Source organism: Phaethon aethereus, assembly GCF_964289735.1.
Source record: "Phaethon aethereus genome assembly, chromosome: 6".
Classification (NCBI taxonomy): domain Eukaryota; kingdom Metazoa; phylum Chordata; class Aves; order Phaethontiformes; family Phaethontidae; genus Phaethon; species Phaethon aethereus.
The window spans coordinates 41108728-41127960 of NC_138580.1; the positions used below are offsets into that span (position 1 = coordinate 41108728).

The window sequence follows — 19233 nt, forward strand, 5'->3', positions numbered from 1 at the left end:
CAAAAATGTTTTGTCTCTAGCAAGGCAAAAGAAAAGAGGGGGCTGTTCATATAATACATTTAGCCCAGCAATCTCCATGCAATACCTGAGCAGGTTGTAGCGAGGGAACAGGTAAACTGCTGACCCAAATAAGCCAGCAATCATTTCAAGTTTGGCAATTTTTAGAAAGACAGAAGGAAAAAAAGAAAAGCAGCAGCTTTTGTGCAAGCCCCTTATCCTCTCGGGGCCTCACTTTCCCCTCCCAACCTTTGTCTCTTGTTTCTTTATTTTACAGAGGCTGCAGGGCAGGGTTTCCCTCCCCTGTGTTTGCCCAGGGCTTAGCACAATGGCTGACCTGTCAAGCCCCAAGTATCTAGAGGAGACCCTGAGGACTGGGCCCTGCACGCACTTCCTCGTGTCGCTAGACCTCTGCTTCAGTCACCTCTCGTTTGCTCCCGGGACTGTTGGTTTGTTCTGCGTGGTGGTGAATGCGTGCTGGGCTCCATGTGCTCGCAGGAGCCCTGCTCCAGCGCACCGATGCCCGCTGCAGCCCAGCTCCACACCCCATTGCTCTCACAAGCCCCGACGGTGCTTTCACCGTTCCCTGTTACATGGCCCAAGATAGCCTCATCTTCTGAGAGAGAAGAAATGCAGGTAGCTTGCAGTGGCAGCATAGATGCTTCAGAAATGTTTTAAAACGCACACAATTCAGGACTCGTTTAATCAAATAAGTGCTTCCGTATTAGGTGAAGAGAGCTGGGCCAAGTCAGAGTCAAATATTTTCATTTCCATCTCTTTACATGTGCCCATCCACCAGAAAAAAAACCAGTAGAGTCCATGGAGTACTACGCTCTGCATTTACACAGTTGGCATATGAAAGTGTGAGGTATTCCTGTCCGCAGAGAACAGCGCAGAAAAAACAGACATCAAAGAAGCCTGGGTTCAGCCCATATACAAATCCAGAGACAGACACAGCTTGGACTGCAAACTGTGCCATGTCCTGCAATAACAGAAAGTGTTCCCTTTGGCAGCTAAGTAAAAACACCAAGACACTTCGGTGGGGGGGGGGGGAAGAAAAGAACAACCACACAAAGGTAACCTCACTGATGCCAGATTCCACTCCTGGCTCAAGAGTGGTCTGAGGGACAGTTTGTATGCTCAGCACAAATCTTTCCAAGAAGGGCACGCTTAAGTCTCCAAACCCGTTCAACGCAAGTAAGCAAGCTAACCTCAGCTGTACTCAAAACCAACACATTTTTCTAAGCGTAAAATGACATGGGTCAAGCAAACATGCAGAATTAGAGGGCCCTGGAATATTAAAATGAGGCAATGCATAATTTGTCAGGATTTTAAACATCTCCTTATAACTTGAGCAGAAAAACATATTTCTAAGCTTCACTCCAAATAATCAAATCAGGCTTGTTTTGAGCAATAAGTGAGCTTCAAACTAGAAGTCACACTATGGCAAAAGAGTCATCTTAAGCACTTGTTTTAGACTCTGTTTCTACTTTGTGGGAGAGAAGAGAAGGGAGGGAAAGCCTTGACCTTCCCTACAAGCTGGAAGCTGCCAGAAAGCACTCTGGGTGTTTTGGAGTTAAGTCACATTATGTGGTTTTTAGCTCATCCCATTACAGCATTGCTTATTTTTACCATAACACTCCTATTTTGTAGTTGCTATGACAATTTGCAGCATTATTTATACTGCTATACACATGAAGAGATCAAGAGACAGACTTCTTTTCTGGGATTTAATAATCTTATACCTTTGAGTAGGAAAATTATGCCGAGTCCTGCCAGTTACCTGTGCTAGTAGGTTAGTTAGATGCTGTAAATCCAATCTAATTCTGATGCAATATTGTCCTCAGGCATAGATCCAGCTCACAGCCTACCCATTACAGAATGGGAACAAGTCTACAAGATGAACCAGTAACAGTAAAAAAAAAGCCAGCATGCTCAAGGCTGTGTTCTACTCCCCCTTCAGCGCGTGGAAGCAATTTTGAGAGAATTTACACCTTAATGCAGAGAGAGACTGAGCAAATAGGCAAAAATTCAAATAGGGCTTTAAGAGGCGCACGCTATCTGATTAAGAGGCAAGGAGAGTCAGTCCTGTCCTTTGCTTTTAACACACAATCTTGAGGATGTGTTACACCTTCTGCCTGCTCTTGAACACGTTTGTCACCAAAGCTGAAGGGCTCCTCGGGGATACAGCAGCTCTGCAAAGTCCCCCAGAAAGGGCTATAAACACCAAGCGTATCTGATCTTTCAAACTAGTCCAGAAGTGCTCCCATTTGGATGCTGGTAAAACCCAAAATAATTATTTTAATCCCGTTTTGGGGAGGGGAAACAAAGGGCTGTGCATGTGTCCTCTTAGGGTTTTAGCTGGTTGGTTTTTGTTTGGTTCCCACCCCACCCCCCCCGCCCTCAGAGTGAACCAAAAAACCATTCAAATCTCATTTCTGCTGGCACTGTCCAATTATCAAGTATCTGCTGTTCCCCATCACGTGCCTAACGAACTGAAGCACTAGGCCCAGGTCCCCCAAGGTGTCAGTCGCCCTGACCGCAACAGGTACACAGGAGCTATCAGCTTATCACAGCTGAAAATTTAGCAGTTCCTCATCAGTCTTTACCTTCAATATTTCATTCCCCAGTAGGCCTGTCCCTTCTTTTGCCCTCATTTACATAGAACATCACTGCTGCAAAAGCTACAAACATACCATAACATCCATAGTCTTTAACGTCTGAGCCACAGTGACATGCCGGCAATCATCTTAACGCTTATCTGATAAACTAATGCTTCATAGATGCAATTATGTTCCCTCTATATTGCCTTACGTTAACGTACTCTGAAAGGCTAAAGCACTCTGTCCCACTCCTCCCTCAAAAAGTCATTCAAAATATTAAAAGAAACGCGATATTAGCTGGCTCAGCAGGAGGAACCACTTGGCATTCCTCAGTCAGAGGAAGGAGAAAGGGAGGTTTTATTGTAAATTGAGTTGGTTTGCATTGCGGTACAATCTGTTGTCTCCATGCAACAGCCCGCATTTGAAACGCTCTAGCCCGAGGATACCCACTGTTCATAAATCAGCAGTATGGTTGTGGGGACAACCTACAGGGCTAGGCTTCCTCTAAGATTTATAACCTCCCCGCTATCAAATGGTCTGTGAGTAGGCACAGCTGAGTACAATACTGCGTTGTTTCCTCCTGTGCTGGAAAACCCCGTGAACCTCACACCAGTGTACGTTCTTCCATGTCCCAACTTCAGAGGAAGCGTACAAAACTGCCATCAATCAACCAGCAGAGCTCTTGGGTCAAAGCTAATGCCGGTCTTGTTTGTGCCAATCTTCTCTACTCTGCTGGTTTTATTTTGTTTATCTCCTGCACCTGGGTTAATTGCTGCAACGGAGTGATTTGGGTGGTGCAATGGGATGTCAATGAAGTTGGAAAAAAGGAAGGGGAAAGACCTAGGTGGGCTGCAGAGACATTAGGAAAAGCAAGACCAGCTGCATCCTGCAGAAACCCAGGTCAGCTGAAAAGTAGAATATGCACTTTCAAAAGTTAACGGTACAAATTCAATAGCAGGGTTCAGATTGTTGGTGGTTTTGCTGACTTCTGCAAGGGAGTCCCAGCAGCCCCGTCAGCATCCTGGACACGCAGCACACACCCCACTCTCAGGGCACTTGTGGGCTGGAGTTCGTCCTGTCCACCCCCCTGGTTCCTCTTGCAGCACAAGCCTCGGGTCATTCTGTACTCCAAGATTGGGAATGATAAGATCATCTGACAGAGCTCCAATTTAGACATTTATTATCAAGCACAAGCAACATTAGCAGCTGCCCAGCTTTCTTGTCAGAATTAATAAACAAGCACTCCCTCAATGCTGCTCAGAACAGCAAGAGGGCTGCTCTGAAAGCTCATCTAGTGGTGAGTGGCCTTTTACTGTCTTCATGCTTCTTTGAGAGGCTCTAGGAAGAGCAAGCAATAGCAAGGTTAAGCACATGGATGGGTCTAGACTGCACTACTGAGGCCAATGGCCTTTTTTTCTCAGGCTAAGAAACAGAAGTCGGCTTTCCCCGTTACCTTAGCCCACTGTTTTCCCCTGCTCCTGCAAACCTGACAATGTGAACCAAGAAACTGTTTTTCTCCCAGCATAACGGAGTCTCAGTGCAAAAGAAGTTTCATAGGTCTGCTGGTAGAGAAGCATTTTTTCGAAGTCGTAAGATTTTTTTTGACACCTATCGCTCTCAAGAGAAAGTCTCCACCTGGCAAAGAGAAGTTACAAAATAGAAAAGGACGTAAAAGGGTCTTTCACTACCACAGATGTTAGCACCTCGCAGTGACTAACTTGCTGTTTGAGCTCTTCTCTGATTAAAAGCCTCATTGCCCAGAGACCATTTCTTGCTCCTTTAGGATGATTTCCCATGACATTCTGCACTTTTACGATGAAAAGCCACTGACAGCCAGTCCATGCTCACATCAGAGCTCCACCTATTTCTACCAAAACTACCAAAGTAAACAGCATTATCACTTCTGGAAATGAAACTGGCCTTAGGTAACATCTTCCACACCACAGAGTCCTCTAGCTACTGGACCAGACGTTTAGCAATTGCTTCGAGAGCAACAGTTGCTAACATAGAAATAATTTAATTTATTTTCCTCACCTCACATTTAAAATAGCGCCCACAGCTACGCTCTCGCACCAATGTAGTCCTACAATTAGCTCCGAGCAGCCACTTCAGAAAGGCAGAAAAGGAACACACGCTTTAGAAACATCAATCAGACTTCATCCCAAACACAGAGAGACCTTCACCCATCATAAGGGCTTTGGGGGGAGACACCTTTCCTATTAAACCATCTTTGCAATTAGCACAACTGAATTAAACTTGTAGCACTATTGGGGGTCATAGCTTCAAGCATTTAAAGGATACTTTGAGCATGTTAAGGATGAAATTGAAAAGTTTTTAACTTTTAAGCTTTCATTATAATAGAACAGCATTTTAAGATTCCTATTTTTAAAATAAAAAGAGAAACATTTGCTAATGGTTTTTAAAATAGTTAGAATCTCTTTATAAATATACTGGCTCACATTTCCAGGCTTGCTTTTTTGAGAAATCCACACTCATAGAGCCCTGGCATCATTGTGTGCTAACTCTTGCTTTCATGTCAGGTTAACATAGTCTTCTCTTTTCAATCAGCACTTACAATAAGATGTGGACAGATGCCCAGAAAGACCTCGACATACAGCTCCAGAGAGAAAGAGAGGAGTTCCTCCAGCCAGAGAAGGACAGAGTGAAAGTATTCAAGATGTTAGCCGCTTCCTACATCAAATACATGCAAATCTTCCGTAACTTGGAGACGGCCCACGACCAACTCATTCACCAGCAGAAACGGACAGTGATTCGGCAAGTGCTGGATGGCGTGACTGGCCGGATCCTGGAGATGAAAAAAGAGATGGTGGGGCTGGAGAACTCGGAGTTTCAGTACATTGATAATATCCTGGAAGATCTAAAGCTTCTCCCGGTAGGTTTACCTCTCTTACGAGCACGTTCACAGGAACTTTGCCCACCCTGTAGTTTAAGGACAGTCAGATTTACTTGCAGTCTGTCAAGTTCTGTGAAGTGATTTGGCTTCCTGGATGTTCACTGGTATACCGGGTCATCAGTAATTACGGCATTTCTATTAAAGATCAGAGTATATTTAATCTATGATAAGCATCGTATATTGGAACAAGATTTTAAAAGCCGATCTACTTGATCGGTGTGTTGCATTTCCACTTCTCCATAGCAGCACAGGCTCTGTGGTTCTTTCACTCGCACATGTCCTAACATGAAGTCATACTCGCTTAGACAGCTTCACTGTTCATGGCAGGAGTTCAACTCTGCATGACTTTAATGTGGGATTAGCTAGAAGATGGGCAACTGGTAAGCAAGGTACAGTCCACTTCAGTGTGCCCTTTGCATCACTGTGAATCAGCCTGGCCTCAGGCCTCTTCCAGAGATCACAGGTAATGATAAAAGTTGCATAGTCCAGTCTACTAGTTTGTAGTACAACAGTCTACTAAAGTGAGGAATCTGAGGCAAGTCTCATATTGTAAAGGAGGCAGGAGCTGGGAGCATATTCAACATCCAGGGTTCAGGATTTGCCGATGTAACAGCAGCCACCTAAACCAGATGAATGTGACCATAAGACAAAGTCTTGAAGCTGTGCTCTAAAAGCAGTCTGAAAAATTAGCTGCAAAAAGCCAGTTACTTCTCTCGCAGACAGCTCCACCTGTTGTCAAATTCAGGTACCGCTGCTTTTCTAAAGAAAAAGTTTGCGCTTGAATTACTGCTGTTTTCAGGGTCCTAGTTAGAACGTCAGATAAATTGCCTAATAACATTATAGTATTATTTGGACATTTGCAAATATGTTTCTGTTTGCAGTCGCTTGTGTATTTCACTCTGCAAATTTAGGATAGTCATTACCATGAATTTTCACCAGCTCTTTACCTTCTACGTTAGTCATAGCAGAGCACTATTTCAAACTATGAGGAGCCATACTGGAGAGTATAAACACACCTCCAGGGCAACTGATCCTTCAAATCATGTTGTGAAATCATTAAGCGCTGCTATTCTTATCACTTCTCAGTAAATCCACTTGCAGCAACAAGTTGGCAAGTCTGAAAAGTCATGTTTGACATGAATAAAAACAAACAAGTATAAATTCAAATTCCGCACCACGCCTTCATTTTAAGAAGGCACAACATACGTACCCACTACCAAGAAAAAGCACCGAAGAGGTTTCAGGCTTTTTCCAAAGCAAACTTTACTTTCCATAATAGACAGGAATACGTATTTATATTTGGGGTGGTGGTTTGTGTTTGGTTTTGGGGTTGGTTTTTGGGGGTTTGGGGGAGGTGTTTGGTTGATTTTTTTAATAAAATAATCACACATTCTTGGTTCCAAAACAAAACTACTGGCCAGTACTTGGCAAGTAACTTCTGTTGCTTAAAGAATCTGCCCACAAAGAATATGTCTAGTCCTTCTTTTCACCGTATTATCATGAGCTAAAATCCAGCATGATTGTAGGCAGAGAACACAACAGAGCAGTCTCATTTTATATCTTATACAATGATATTGCCTACTTTTTACTATGTTGCTGCAAGGCCAAGCTTCCTCCTTCTTTAGTTCCGGGCCTCATCTTCTTGTACAGTTCCCTTCCAACACTCAATCACTCCATTTCCTGGGGTAATTGTAAAGCTATTTGGATACAAAAATCCCATGTGGAGCCGGGAGTGGCTAAAAAGCTGCAAATTTGACTTGAGGATAAATATCACAAACCTAACTTTTCAATACTGGGCCCCAAAAAGAGATTATGAAGAGAAGTATTCTTCCTACTCCCCACCCCTCCCAGCCTCAATATTATGGCTTTCATTTCATCTTTGCCATCAGTCACAGTCCAGAATCACTTGTAATTAAAGCCCAGGTTAATCATCAGAGATACTCGTCACCCCTACACCGACTCACACTGCTACCTGACTGTGTAAAAGCCCTCTCATTCTATGCAAGAGTGTCCAGACAAACCACTTGATTTCTTATACCTAAAGACAACCAGATTTGTAATGCATCCTAGTGCGATTTGCACTCTTAAAGTACAACATATAATCATTTCCATCAACAGTCAAGGATGTTAGAAGGTCCAAACAAGGAGCTTAACAAGACAAATATTTGGAAACTTTAGCAGACCAGACCTCTGCTTGATAAAACCGCTAGGGATAAACACAGCCTTACTTGGAAGCTTTCTTATGCTGCCGTAATAGAGATGTCCCAGTCTGCATGATGTTTGAGTGAGGGAAAAAGTAATGAAATTTGTAATTTGGTGGTTCACAGGGGCTGTTTTCATTGGCCACAGCCTTCCCTGCAAATTCTTGCTCTAAGGATTGGAAAGTCTTAGAGCTCACAAGCAGCACATTTACCACACCCCTGTATCAGCGCAGGAGTGGTCCTTGTTCTTTCCAGCCAGTACTTTTCTCCTCCGTGTCAGTCCATACCAGAGGTGGCACTGAGGCTGCAAAGGATCAAGTCAAAGGTCTCTGTGAGCAGGTCAAAGCCCACCAGTTTCCATACCAGCCAGAAAAGAAAGCACCGATAGTACAGCATCGAGTCTTGTGCCTATCTTAGGCTCCTTGGGCAAAAGGACCAAGTGTCCACACATACCTGGGGACAAATTATTGCAAAACTTGACTACGCAACTCCTCATGAATAGCACGACAGGGTAACTACTGCCTGTCTCCCCCACATCTTCTTCTATCCTTCTGGGTAAATAGTTTGCTTGAGGAGATATTCTCAGTGTTCCCGATATAGTAGATAGGGAACATGGCACCAGTATGAACCAAACCTATGAAGACACATTCCCGCCGCCAGAAAAATATACTTGCCAGTAATTATTCTTGAAGAATTATCTTCAGTCTTCAATATGACCCAAAGAACAGGTTACGTCACTCCACAGCATCTTAATTTTGGGGGAGTTTTTTTGTTTGCATATGTCTTTTTATTTCTCAACAAGAGTAAAATTCTACAGGAGAATTGGTAGAAATGTGACTCAGTTCCATCTCTTTAATGATGGAAACAAGTAAAGACAGCCACTTCTAACCACGCCTGATTTTGAGAATTGACTGAGATATCACAGTCACGGACAGTGACAGTTTGTCTGCAGGTGGAAGTGCCTGTAGACAAACAGAATTGTGCTCTGGTTCCTTGTAATGGTTAAAAAAAAATGCAAGAGAACAGATCTATTTTTCATGTTGATTAAAAAAAGAGGTGGGATGATCATACAACCAGAGGTATTTAATTTAGTGGATATCATGTTTAAATTTCCGGTAACCCTGCCAAATATTTTAACAGTTTGATAATATAATTGAGCCATCATAAAAAGAAAGATTTCTAGGCTCCCCTGGTTCAGAAACTGGGTTGATTTATTTGTTTTTCTTGAATTAGGCCTTAAGTAATTGCAAAGTAATAGCTCAGCAGCTGTTACAGAGGTCAAATTCCCCAATCTCAGTCCAATTTAATTGCTTTGTAAAGGTGTTCAGTGAATACATAATGTCATCTTAATGCAGTTCTAAAAAGCATCTCATGAGTATTTCTTCCTCTAGGAAGACATAGAAGTACCTATCCCAAGGTATTTCATTAAAGAAAAGCTGGAAGTCCTGCAGCAGAGGGAGAAAATGCTTGATCAGATTTTGCTTAATGCTGGATTGCAAACACTGGTAAGTGTACCACATACCTACACAATAACACGCTTAACTTTTTTAGTTTATAGCCACACGTGTCTGAACACACGAGCCACTGAAGTGAAAAGTACTTTTATAGCAGTTAGGAAGTAAAAGTCTGCTTACAGATAAGGCACAAAGAGAAAGTAACATTAAATTTTCCTGTCTAACAATATCCAGCCACATCTTGGGTCTGGTGAAGACTGAAATGAATCGACTCTGCTTTATGCGTATGAGAGAGTCACAGAAAGGGCAGTGCTTCATCCAAGTTTAGTAGGTGCTTTTTTTGTCTAGCTACCTCTCATCACATAATTAGTCCTACTGAAATCAAGCTGGGCTTAAGTTTTACTGAATCAGGATTCCTGACTGGAATGGGCAAAACTCGGAGTTCAGGTCAGCACAACTGTTAGCCTTCAGTTGTTTACAACCTCTGAACAATGACTGCAGTCTCTTCTGTGCAGATACAGAGCTGCAGCTGCTAGGAGGAGTAGAAAATTGAGTTTTGGCAGAGCAAAAGTCATTATGGAGAAGTACATGAGTGCTCCAGTGAAGACTGTTCTGTATTTGATATACTTTTGACCTTTTGTAAATGGCACTTTGCCTACAAACAGTTGTTGCTAACCCCTTGAAATAAACAACTGTGCCTACATGTCTGGATGACTTAGATTCATAGATGTTTTAGCCATAAGAGACAGTCCTGATCAGTCCACTTAGTCAAACTGCTGCACTGCCCCAGCCATTGAATTCTCCACCAGTAATTGTGCTGTTGGGTGAAGTCCGCGTGTTGATCCCATAAAGCAACGGAGGGACGGTTCCCAGGGAAAGAAGCAGCGCCAGTCAGACAGAGGCAGTCCGCAGAGACTGAGCGCAGGCTCCTCGCTAGATTACTTTAATGGGCAGCTGCAGTCCTCTTGGCCTCCACAGTAAATCTCTGGGTAAATTCTCTGCTCTTCTAGTCGTCTGGTGTTGGTCTGTGGAGATCCTCTGCTTTGGCACATTACATCTTGAAGCCTTTTTGATTCCCACAGTTCTGCTCTCACCCCTTTTCAGTGTGGTATCTGTAACAGATGAACCTATCTGGTGTGCAGCCAGCTCACCTGGGAGCACCAGGCTCTCGCATGTTGGACACTGGCAGGGCCCAGGTCTCCCTTTGCCAGGATGCCACAAGAGAGGCGCCAGCATTCAATAAACATGAATAAAATAATCTCACACATGATGAGTCCAGTGCCCTGTGTTGCACTTCCAGTTCAATCACTGCTGGCATTCCTAGAGGCTTGTCAGCACTTCTGTGTGCATCATAGCAAGCCATGTGCACTCAGGAAATCCTGAATGCTGTGTAACAGACCTTTAGTATTCTTCAGTATCCATGGCAGTGCTGTTACAAACAGTCTAATACATTGAAAAGAGTGGAGGGAGTCTGTTCTGCAGATCATTTGTCCTCTGCAATTCTGTTATAGAAAACCCTGCTGAAAATGTAGTATAGCAAGCTCCACACAATATATAGAGGAGCATCAAATGTGAACTGTCTCCAATAGGGGGATTAACATCAAGAAAGGACAGGAATTCAGTTTTTCCATGGGGAGCATGAGGGATTAGCAATAGTTCTGAGGAGCGAGAAGAGAGAGTCCCTCTCCAGCTGCACTGTTCTGTCACGTTTTTCCCCAAGCCTCTTCTCTTTGGGCTGGGCTGACCAGGCCTGGGCTGGCCCAGAACAGCCTGTCCTTCCATTCAGCAAGAGAGCTGGAGTCCCAGCAGCACATACAGAAACCCATCCCTACAGGAAAGTAAAAGGAAGGCATTCGATAGCCTAAGAAATTCTCCTTTTAATAGGACAAAGCCCTATGGTTCTTCCTGTCTTTTTTTCTCAAATGGATAAAGTTCAGCAGGATGCATAAGCCACAAGAGCCATTCGTGCTTCCCCCCTATAGCATCAGGCTTTCCTTGTCACGCATCAACACATCAGGTTCACTGTTCTCCTAAAGGTCCTCAGAAAACCACATCTCTCAAGATATCAAACTCCCACAATATTGCAAGATGGCACTGAGACCGGAGTCCCTGCTGCTTATGACAGGGATTTTTTTGGTCTTAAGTTTCCACAAGAAGTTCATTGGTTGTTTTGTTTGCCAACAAAATTAACAAGACACATAACTCTTAATACCCTGCTTTGTCTGTTCTTTTTTGGCTGTGCTGTTGAAGAAACCTGTCAAGGCCTTGACTTTTGAAGAAGCCATTAAAATGATCCAGGTTGCGGAACGGGCTCGCCAAGGCCGTTGTCGAGCAGCATTCATGAAGCAAATTTACCTTGAAGAGAAGAGAGAAAGACAAGCTAAACTTCAGGTCCAGATGGGTCCAAATCCAGATGATGCTGCCACTTGCATTCAAAAAGTAAGATTTCCAATTTAACAACAGTTCTGGCAGAACCAAATGACAGTGTGTTGTTCAGAAGAACAGCGGTAGACAGAAATACAGCTCATGGGATGGGAAGCATTCCGAAACGATCGCTTTCAGGGTGCCTAGCAAGGTGAAATACATCATTTAAACCACTTGACAAAATGAGACAGGATCCTAGATGTGAGATCAGTGGAAACAGTCCTGCACTAGCAATACACGATGACTTTATAACCTACATGTTGTTTTTCCATTCTTGGTTTTTATGACCCCGGTTGCTCTTTCTGGCATCCCCTCAGAATCCAGTGCATCTCAGGGAATTCATGCCTTTTCCTGTGATCTCCAGGGGAAGAATTCATTCCACATCTTGAAAAGATGAGAAAGGGAGATCACTGCTAAATTCCAGAAAAAGTCCTTACACATGAATAATTCAGACAATTCAGTCTGATAAGACCAGGAGCTCAGTCTAAATCTTAAGTCCGAACAGTTTTTGAAACCCTGATGTTGTTGTGTTTAGAAGCTAGCGTAAGTGTAAGGGATAACAAACCTCAGAATTTGTTTTAAAAAAAAAAAAAAAGCAGATGGCAACCTGTTAAAGAGTAATAGTTTCAATTGTATATTGTGCCTTTCCTTCCTCTATTTGTTTTTTCCTGTGTCTGCCACAGTAAAGGAAGCTGTAACAAGGCCCATTTATCTCATTAGAGTTTTGTTTACAATTCAGGTTTGGCATGGATATATCCAGCGCAAGAAAACAGAGAAAATGAGAGAAGAGGAAATGATATTTCTGGGGATGGTGAGTAGTGCTGCCTAGAGAATATAAAATGCCACACTCTGTCTGTTCTTCAGACTTTTGTAATTTAGCAGAAGATGAGAAATTAATTTCTAAGATTCTTCCTATTTTAAAAGGAGTCTCTAAGGAATACAGAACTAAACTGAAATGATAAATGACACAGAAATAGCACAATTTGTCTTATGCTGCATGCTTTCGTGCTATACATACATAGTCCAATGTATGTGGCAGATGTGGAAACAAGCGGTGTAGAATTTGCCCGAGGTTCTAGGGAACTTGACCCAGGCATGACAGAACAAGGAAATTTTATTAGTCAATTCTTCATTCATAGTTCCAAGATGCTTGAGCTGCCTTATTCCTGAACTAAAGATAAAGCAGCAGAGTTGTCTTCTCCCACCCCTTTGCAAGCCAGTATATATCTATGTCAAGAGTAGGGAAAAGGGACAGTAAAACTGCCATATTAACACATCAATATTTCCATAAGTCCATACAGAAATCAGAAAAATATGCCTCACCTCTACCACAAAAGTACAGGGAAATGAACAGCTGTCCATGGTCAGTTATTTTGTGTGGGATGAAAGAAAAAAATGAAAGCACCCCTTCCAAAAGAAGGAACCTTTTCCTCCCACTATCAGGGAAGGTACATCTCTTCCCACCAAGATCTTCCTAGCAAGTACCTGAGAAGGAGGAGAAACTCTTTACAGAGAACATTTTCTTTGGCCACTACCAATCCTTTGGGTGCTTTCACTAGGCACTAACGGGTGTCAAGTCTCACTGCTTTCCAACTCCAGCTACAGTAGCGCAGCCCTTGTACCAAGTTCTAGTAAAGCTCCTTCACAGCACCACATTACAGAAACGTTCATCGCTGCTCCGTGTTTGGTAGGTTTATTTATACCTTTGCGTTCTACAGTTCTTAAATGATTAATTTAGAATCATAGAATCACTAACATTGGAAAAGACCTCTAAGATCATCAAGTCCAACCGTCAACCCAACACCACCATGCCCACTAAACCATGTCCCGGAGTGCCACGTCTACACAACGCCTCCAGGGATGATGACTCCACCACCTCCCTGGGCAGCCTGTTCCAACGCTTGACCACTCTTTCAGTAAAGAAATTTATCCTAATATCCAATCTAAACTTCTCCTGGCACAACTTGAGGCCATTTCCAATTTAGAAACTAATAATTTAATTTTGAATTAAAACATGCTTTCTGCTTCTTAGAGATGATTTGGATGATTTTCCTACCCAGCGATGGAATTGCCCTTAGCTACATTATACGTTTATGAAAACTAGTTGTGCCTATAGCATACATTTGACAAATATGTATCATCAGTTAAGAATGACCTTAAAATCTTACCATTAAGTAACACGTACATGTACTTAAGTTTTGCTATGTTAAATACAGATATCACCTTATGGGATGTTGCCTTTAATATCTGCTGATCATTAACAGCAAATGTAGCCAGCATCGCTAAACAGAGCTTTGGGTGCCAACTCTGCCTCCGTTTAAGACAAAGAAAATTGCCAGAGATTTTAGCTACTGCAGACTTAAAATGGTGAATGTTTGGGATGTACTGCAAATAAATTAGAAATTATACCTTTTGCAAAACAAGGGTTCATTTGCTATCAAGTCTTAAAACTAGAGTCTTAGGAAGGAAATTTAAGTCTAGCATCAGTTATTGGAAGGTTCACAGCCAAGCACTCTTGTCATGGTGGCCAATAGTAGGAGTAACTGATAACTAGGATCTAAATAGCGTAGTTTATGGGGAGGAAATCTATATGATCATAGGGATGAAGGGAATTAAAACCAAACACATACAGTGTATTTGTTTCCTGACCTACATTTAGGAGCAAGAGAATTGATGTTTGCAACTCTGCACTCAGATTCATTACTCTTTACCAAGCATATAATCAAAGGATGTGGGGAAAAAATGGATACCTCCAAATAAAATAATAAAAAAAAAATCTGTTCATCTTTCTCATGTTTTTATATTCCCCATTTGTGTTTCCCTTTTACTTTTTATGCCGCATTCCCTTCCACAGTCTCCAAAGGAAGTGAGTGGCAAGCAGGCATTGGTTCACACTGATAGATAGGCAGTGAGCTCCAAAGGTCAAGTCCCTTTGATGTATGATCACGTCAGCCCTCTAAAAAATGACCACAGATCTTCATGTGTAAATATGTTGAATTTGCTTTTCTAATGCTGCACGACTTAGATAAATTAGAAGACCTAGCCATCCGTTACTCCAAGTCCATCCCCAAGGAGACTTCACTTTTACTGCAGTAAATATCATTTCTCTTACAATTATAGCTATTTTTAAAATGTCTATGTTATTTTCACATATAAAGACCGCGTTACAAAGAGAGCTAGTCCCTTTGAAGTTCTGAATAATGATTTTTTTGGAAAAATTTAGTGGTCTTGGCCTAAAAAAATACATGCAAAGACCAGGAATTGTCCAGTCTTCTAGTTAGTTCAGTGTTATTTTCTTTACTCTCTACTTACTTCAGAAAAATTTATGTATCTTTTCTGGAATTTGATTCTGTTTCATCTTTTGCTTGATGACAGAGTAGAAGCCTATGTTCCAGAGATTTTTCTTGGCTCAAAAGTAAAGCCTCATTATTATTATTATTTGTTAAAGCCTAATTGCAGAAACAGCATGATTCCCTCAGCACATGTTTTTCTAAATCTCCGATAAATCACAATTTGCAATACTGGTTTAATTTGTAAAGAGAAGCAAGCCTCACTAAGAGCACATACATCTTGATAACTGTATCCTGACCCATTTCCTGATCTTCCTCACATTGCTGCCACAATGCTGTTTACTACCAGCTCCAGCATGACCACCACAACCAATGTTCCAGGCATAGGTCTGTGCTTAAGCCACACTGACATTGCAAAAAAACCCACATTAAATTGTCTTGAACACATGTGCATGCTGTCCAGACAAACCTGTATTTCCTTGCTCTGACTATTTTACTGTTACAGCCCCATTCTAACGTGCTATTTTTCCAGCTTTTAAACTGGTGCGTAATTCCACTTGTCTGTTTCTGGCATTTATAAGTTCCCTGTCATTAAACACCACAGTTAGAGGTTGCTGGGATTGTTTCATTTAGCTACGGTGCACACTAGCTATCAGCCTAGTGTAGCTGGATGTGTGAACTGGTTTTTGGCAACTGCTTTGTCTCAGGGTGGTGCAAAACAGCCCAAGCCTAATAATGGATCTACACTCAGCGCTCTCGCTAACAGACTCTTCTAACAGGGTAAGCCCTGCAGGAAGTTATACTTATAATCTCAGAACACAGGCTACTGGAAAGAGGAAAAGCTGTTTTTAACATGTAAAGTTAGAATAAACAGTTTGCAATCAGGCTGATTTATGGAAAGGTAGAAGGAGCCCGGGAACATGGAATACAAAGAGACAAGACAAAATCCATCGCGATTTAGGGGCTCAGCCTACTGTTGCAACTTTGAGGCAGGAATACTCCGAAAGCCTGGACATCCCCGTGCTCATGTTTTCACTCAGCGAGCACAAGGAATCAATCCCATTGGAGCCAAGTGCTCTGCACGCTTAAACAATTCATGGGACTGAGCCCTGCATGCTTTGGACATGCATACACATAGACACCTTCTTGTCTCAGATAAATCTCACACCGCTCTATTCTGTAATTTCAGCCCTTACCAAAGCGTTAGTGGCACAACACGTGCTGATGTACGATTTTTCTCACACAGTGTTTCCACCATTCTTCCTCCTTCTGTATTCTTTTTGCATGAAAGGATCTATGTGGTCTCAAATAAAAACACTGTTCTCTCCTTCTTACCTCTTTTAAACATACCCTAATTTAGGCATGTTGTCTTAGATAACGCTTTTATTTATATCTGAGAAAACATTCTGCCAAACATTCCTTGTTCTTTGAATTCCTGATAAATATAATTCATTTCATCCAGTCAGGGAAAAAAATTAGCATTTCCCAGAATAGCCTTCTGTGTAAACATTAGACTATGACTAAATAAATATAATACGGGATTTAACAAATTGAAAACTCCGTAAGTAAGTGAAATTCAAAATATTTCTTCAGTCTTGAAAGTGAGTGGTCCAGTAGTGGTACACACCAGGTCTGTTTTTATCAAGCGTAAGATTAAAATTACTTTTGTTTTACTTGCAACCCAGGTGACGTTTAGATGTCAGCACAAAGTTATATGTCATTTCACCAGGCATACATACACATTTAAAACTGATAACTAATCTGTCTTGTTTTCAATAGACATTTTAAACCTGCTTATTTTTGAAATGGAAAGATGCTGGGAAGCAAGAAGCCCGCTAAATAATTTGGCTTTCCTTGGCTGGAGTCACACTAACAATGAAATCACTGCCTTTCAGAGTCCAAAACACATTTAGCATTTTCAGTAGAAGTTTGACAGCATGCCCAGGTATAATATCAGAAATAAACATAACCAAAATTAGATAAACTTACATGGTCATGAATAGAAATGTTTTCTCCACTTTCTAGTAAGATGAAAGAAAATTTTAAGTGCTGCATGTCAATATTCTTTTATATACATATATAATATACATCTATAAAACAGCCATTTTCAATATTTTTCTAACAAGGCCTCTTACTACAAGTGCTTTGTTTGAATGCATATGACAATTACTTTAATTGGCAAAGCCATTGAAGTGAATCATATAGTAGGGAAGCTTTAATGAATGCAATATATTTTGCTTAGTTGTTCCTTTTTTGGTGCCTAGTTTAGGAATTCAACCATATGATTGATGTGGCTATCACCATTTGTGTACTGTGGAACCTATACAAATACAATCTTCATAAGACCAGAGAGGTCTTTAAAATACATTCTTCCTGCAGCCAGACAAAATATACTGAGGAAATTAGAAAGCAAGACCATAGCTAACTCCAATATCAAACTTACAAAGATAATTTGGATCACCATTTAAAATTCAGTAGCATAACAGTCACGATTAAAGAAGGGGAGCTCAGTTGCTTAGGTGGGGATTTCCTTTAGTCTATTAGCAAGGAGTTACTTGTCTGTGTAGTCCAAATGTAAAAAAAAAAAATAAACTCACTTTCACTATTCATGAAAATAAGTTACTATTAAAAATACTTTACTTAGGAAATAACGCCCTTCAGAGAAACAAACCATACTACTTCTGAAAATGAGCAACCTACAGCAAAATGCTACACAACTACTACATCTGTCAAAAGATTACAATTACGGACAATACTCTCTGTAGCAGAACATTTACTGAGGAAGTCCCATAAAACCATTCAGTGTGTGTTTCAGCTGTGCTGTTTCAGGTCTAAGAAAAGAAGCTGTCCTAAATTAAGTACCCAGCAATAAAAGCCGCAGTAAATCTACCTTTCAGGCATAATATGAATGTTAGCCTTAAAACGTGAAGTAAAATGAAAAGTATTTATTTCAATGAAATGAAGACTGTCTTTCCTTGTAAGTGTAGTCGTAATGGAACAATCGAAGAGCAGTTAGTTCCACAGCATGGGGCCTCCTATATGTAGAACTGTAGCCTTAAGCATGTTCAGTCAGCCTGCACACCTCTAAGTGTTTTATAATGAACAATAAAGCAGTCTGTGTTGGAAGGAGCTGTTGAGCTGACTAAGCAGAAAGGCAGGCTTTTCAAGCTAGGGAAGAGGGATCTATGCAGTTGGGTTCCTAAGTCGAAAAGGGAAATCGTACAGAGGCTTTCATCACATCAGCTCACCTGGGAGGTGCGGGGAACTTCTTCCTTCCTTCCTTCCACTGGTGGGTTGTCCACTTTCATAAAACCTAAATTCTCTTTGGGAAAGCTAGAGGAAGGAGGCGTAAAGAACAGAAGAATGAAACAGCACTCTCTCATCAGCATACTTGTGACTGATGAGTTGGAATAAAATTTTCTTTTAGACAAATGTCCATTTTGCCTTATTAATTTAAACTAGGATTTTAAAGACAAAGCCCATCAAACATTAGATAAGCATTTTAAGTTAATGGACCGTGTAGTCCTATTTCCCCCACAAACTCAGGACTCTTCATATTATGTCCTATTTTTACAGCAACATCAATTATTAATATGTATACTTTTGCTGACAGAGGACCACACTAAAAATGTGAGTTTCGTTATCCAGTTCTGGGTCATTAACCATGAAAAGCTTGTAAATATAATGGTTTATTCACATGGGAAGCCTTCATTAAGATGCATTATTCTACAACTGATGTGGCAGCATTGCATTATTAAGTTCACTGTCTCCATCTAATATTTGTAATTTGTTTCTAAATGAGTTGCTGTTTGTAGGGCAAGTTAACAAATTTGAATTTCACATGGCCAAAGAAATTTCTTAAAGATGGGAAAATGCTTCTTCCCCCAAGGAAAAGCTATTTATTAGTGTCTTCCTGTAGAATGCCTCCCTTTGATTCAGAAGCAGAAACATTAGAGGAGCTGAGAGAAGTGAGGTTAGAAATAAATTGGCTTTTGTCTTCCTTAACATGCACATTAAGTAGAGAGGACTATCAAAGCACTCATCATATTGTCTCAGTATAAATCTTTAGAGCTCCAGAACAAGCATGTGGACACATGAAAAGTTGACCTGCAAATACTGCAAGACACAGGTCAGCAGGAAGACATTCCTGCTGGAGCTGTTTGAAACCAACCTCTCACACCGACCATCTGTCTTGGTACTCCTGCCATTACACTACCTATTTTCTCTTGCATCCTCAGATGGCCAAAGCCTTTTTAGACATACTTTCTTCTGAAGTCTGCTCCTTAACAAGGGAACACAAACTCCACCAGGGTTGTTATACAGACTCTGTCTCCATTTGAAGACCCAAGA

General features: G+C 41.4%; 1 protein-coding gene across 1 annotated transcript in view; it reads left to right on the forward strand.

Moving 5' to 3' along the window:
• Positions 1-325: 325 nt before the first annotated feature.
• DRC11 (dynein regulatory complex subunit 11) overlaps positions 326-19233 on the forward strand; it is a gene marked incomplete at its 5' end in the record, with an annotated part of 105321 nt that continues 86413 nt past the window's right edge. The window contains 5 exons of the mRNA XM_082001586.1: positions 326-471; positions 5169-5493; positions 9107-9220; positions 11420-11608; positions 12333-12404. Coding sequence (XP_081857712.1) covers positions 326-471; positions 5169-5493; positions 9107-9220; positions 11420-11608; positions 12333-12404 — 846 coding nt within the window. The remainder of the gene's footprint in view (positions 472-5168; positions 5494-9106; positions 9221-11419; positions 11609-12332; positions 12405-19233) is intronic.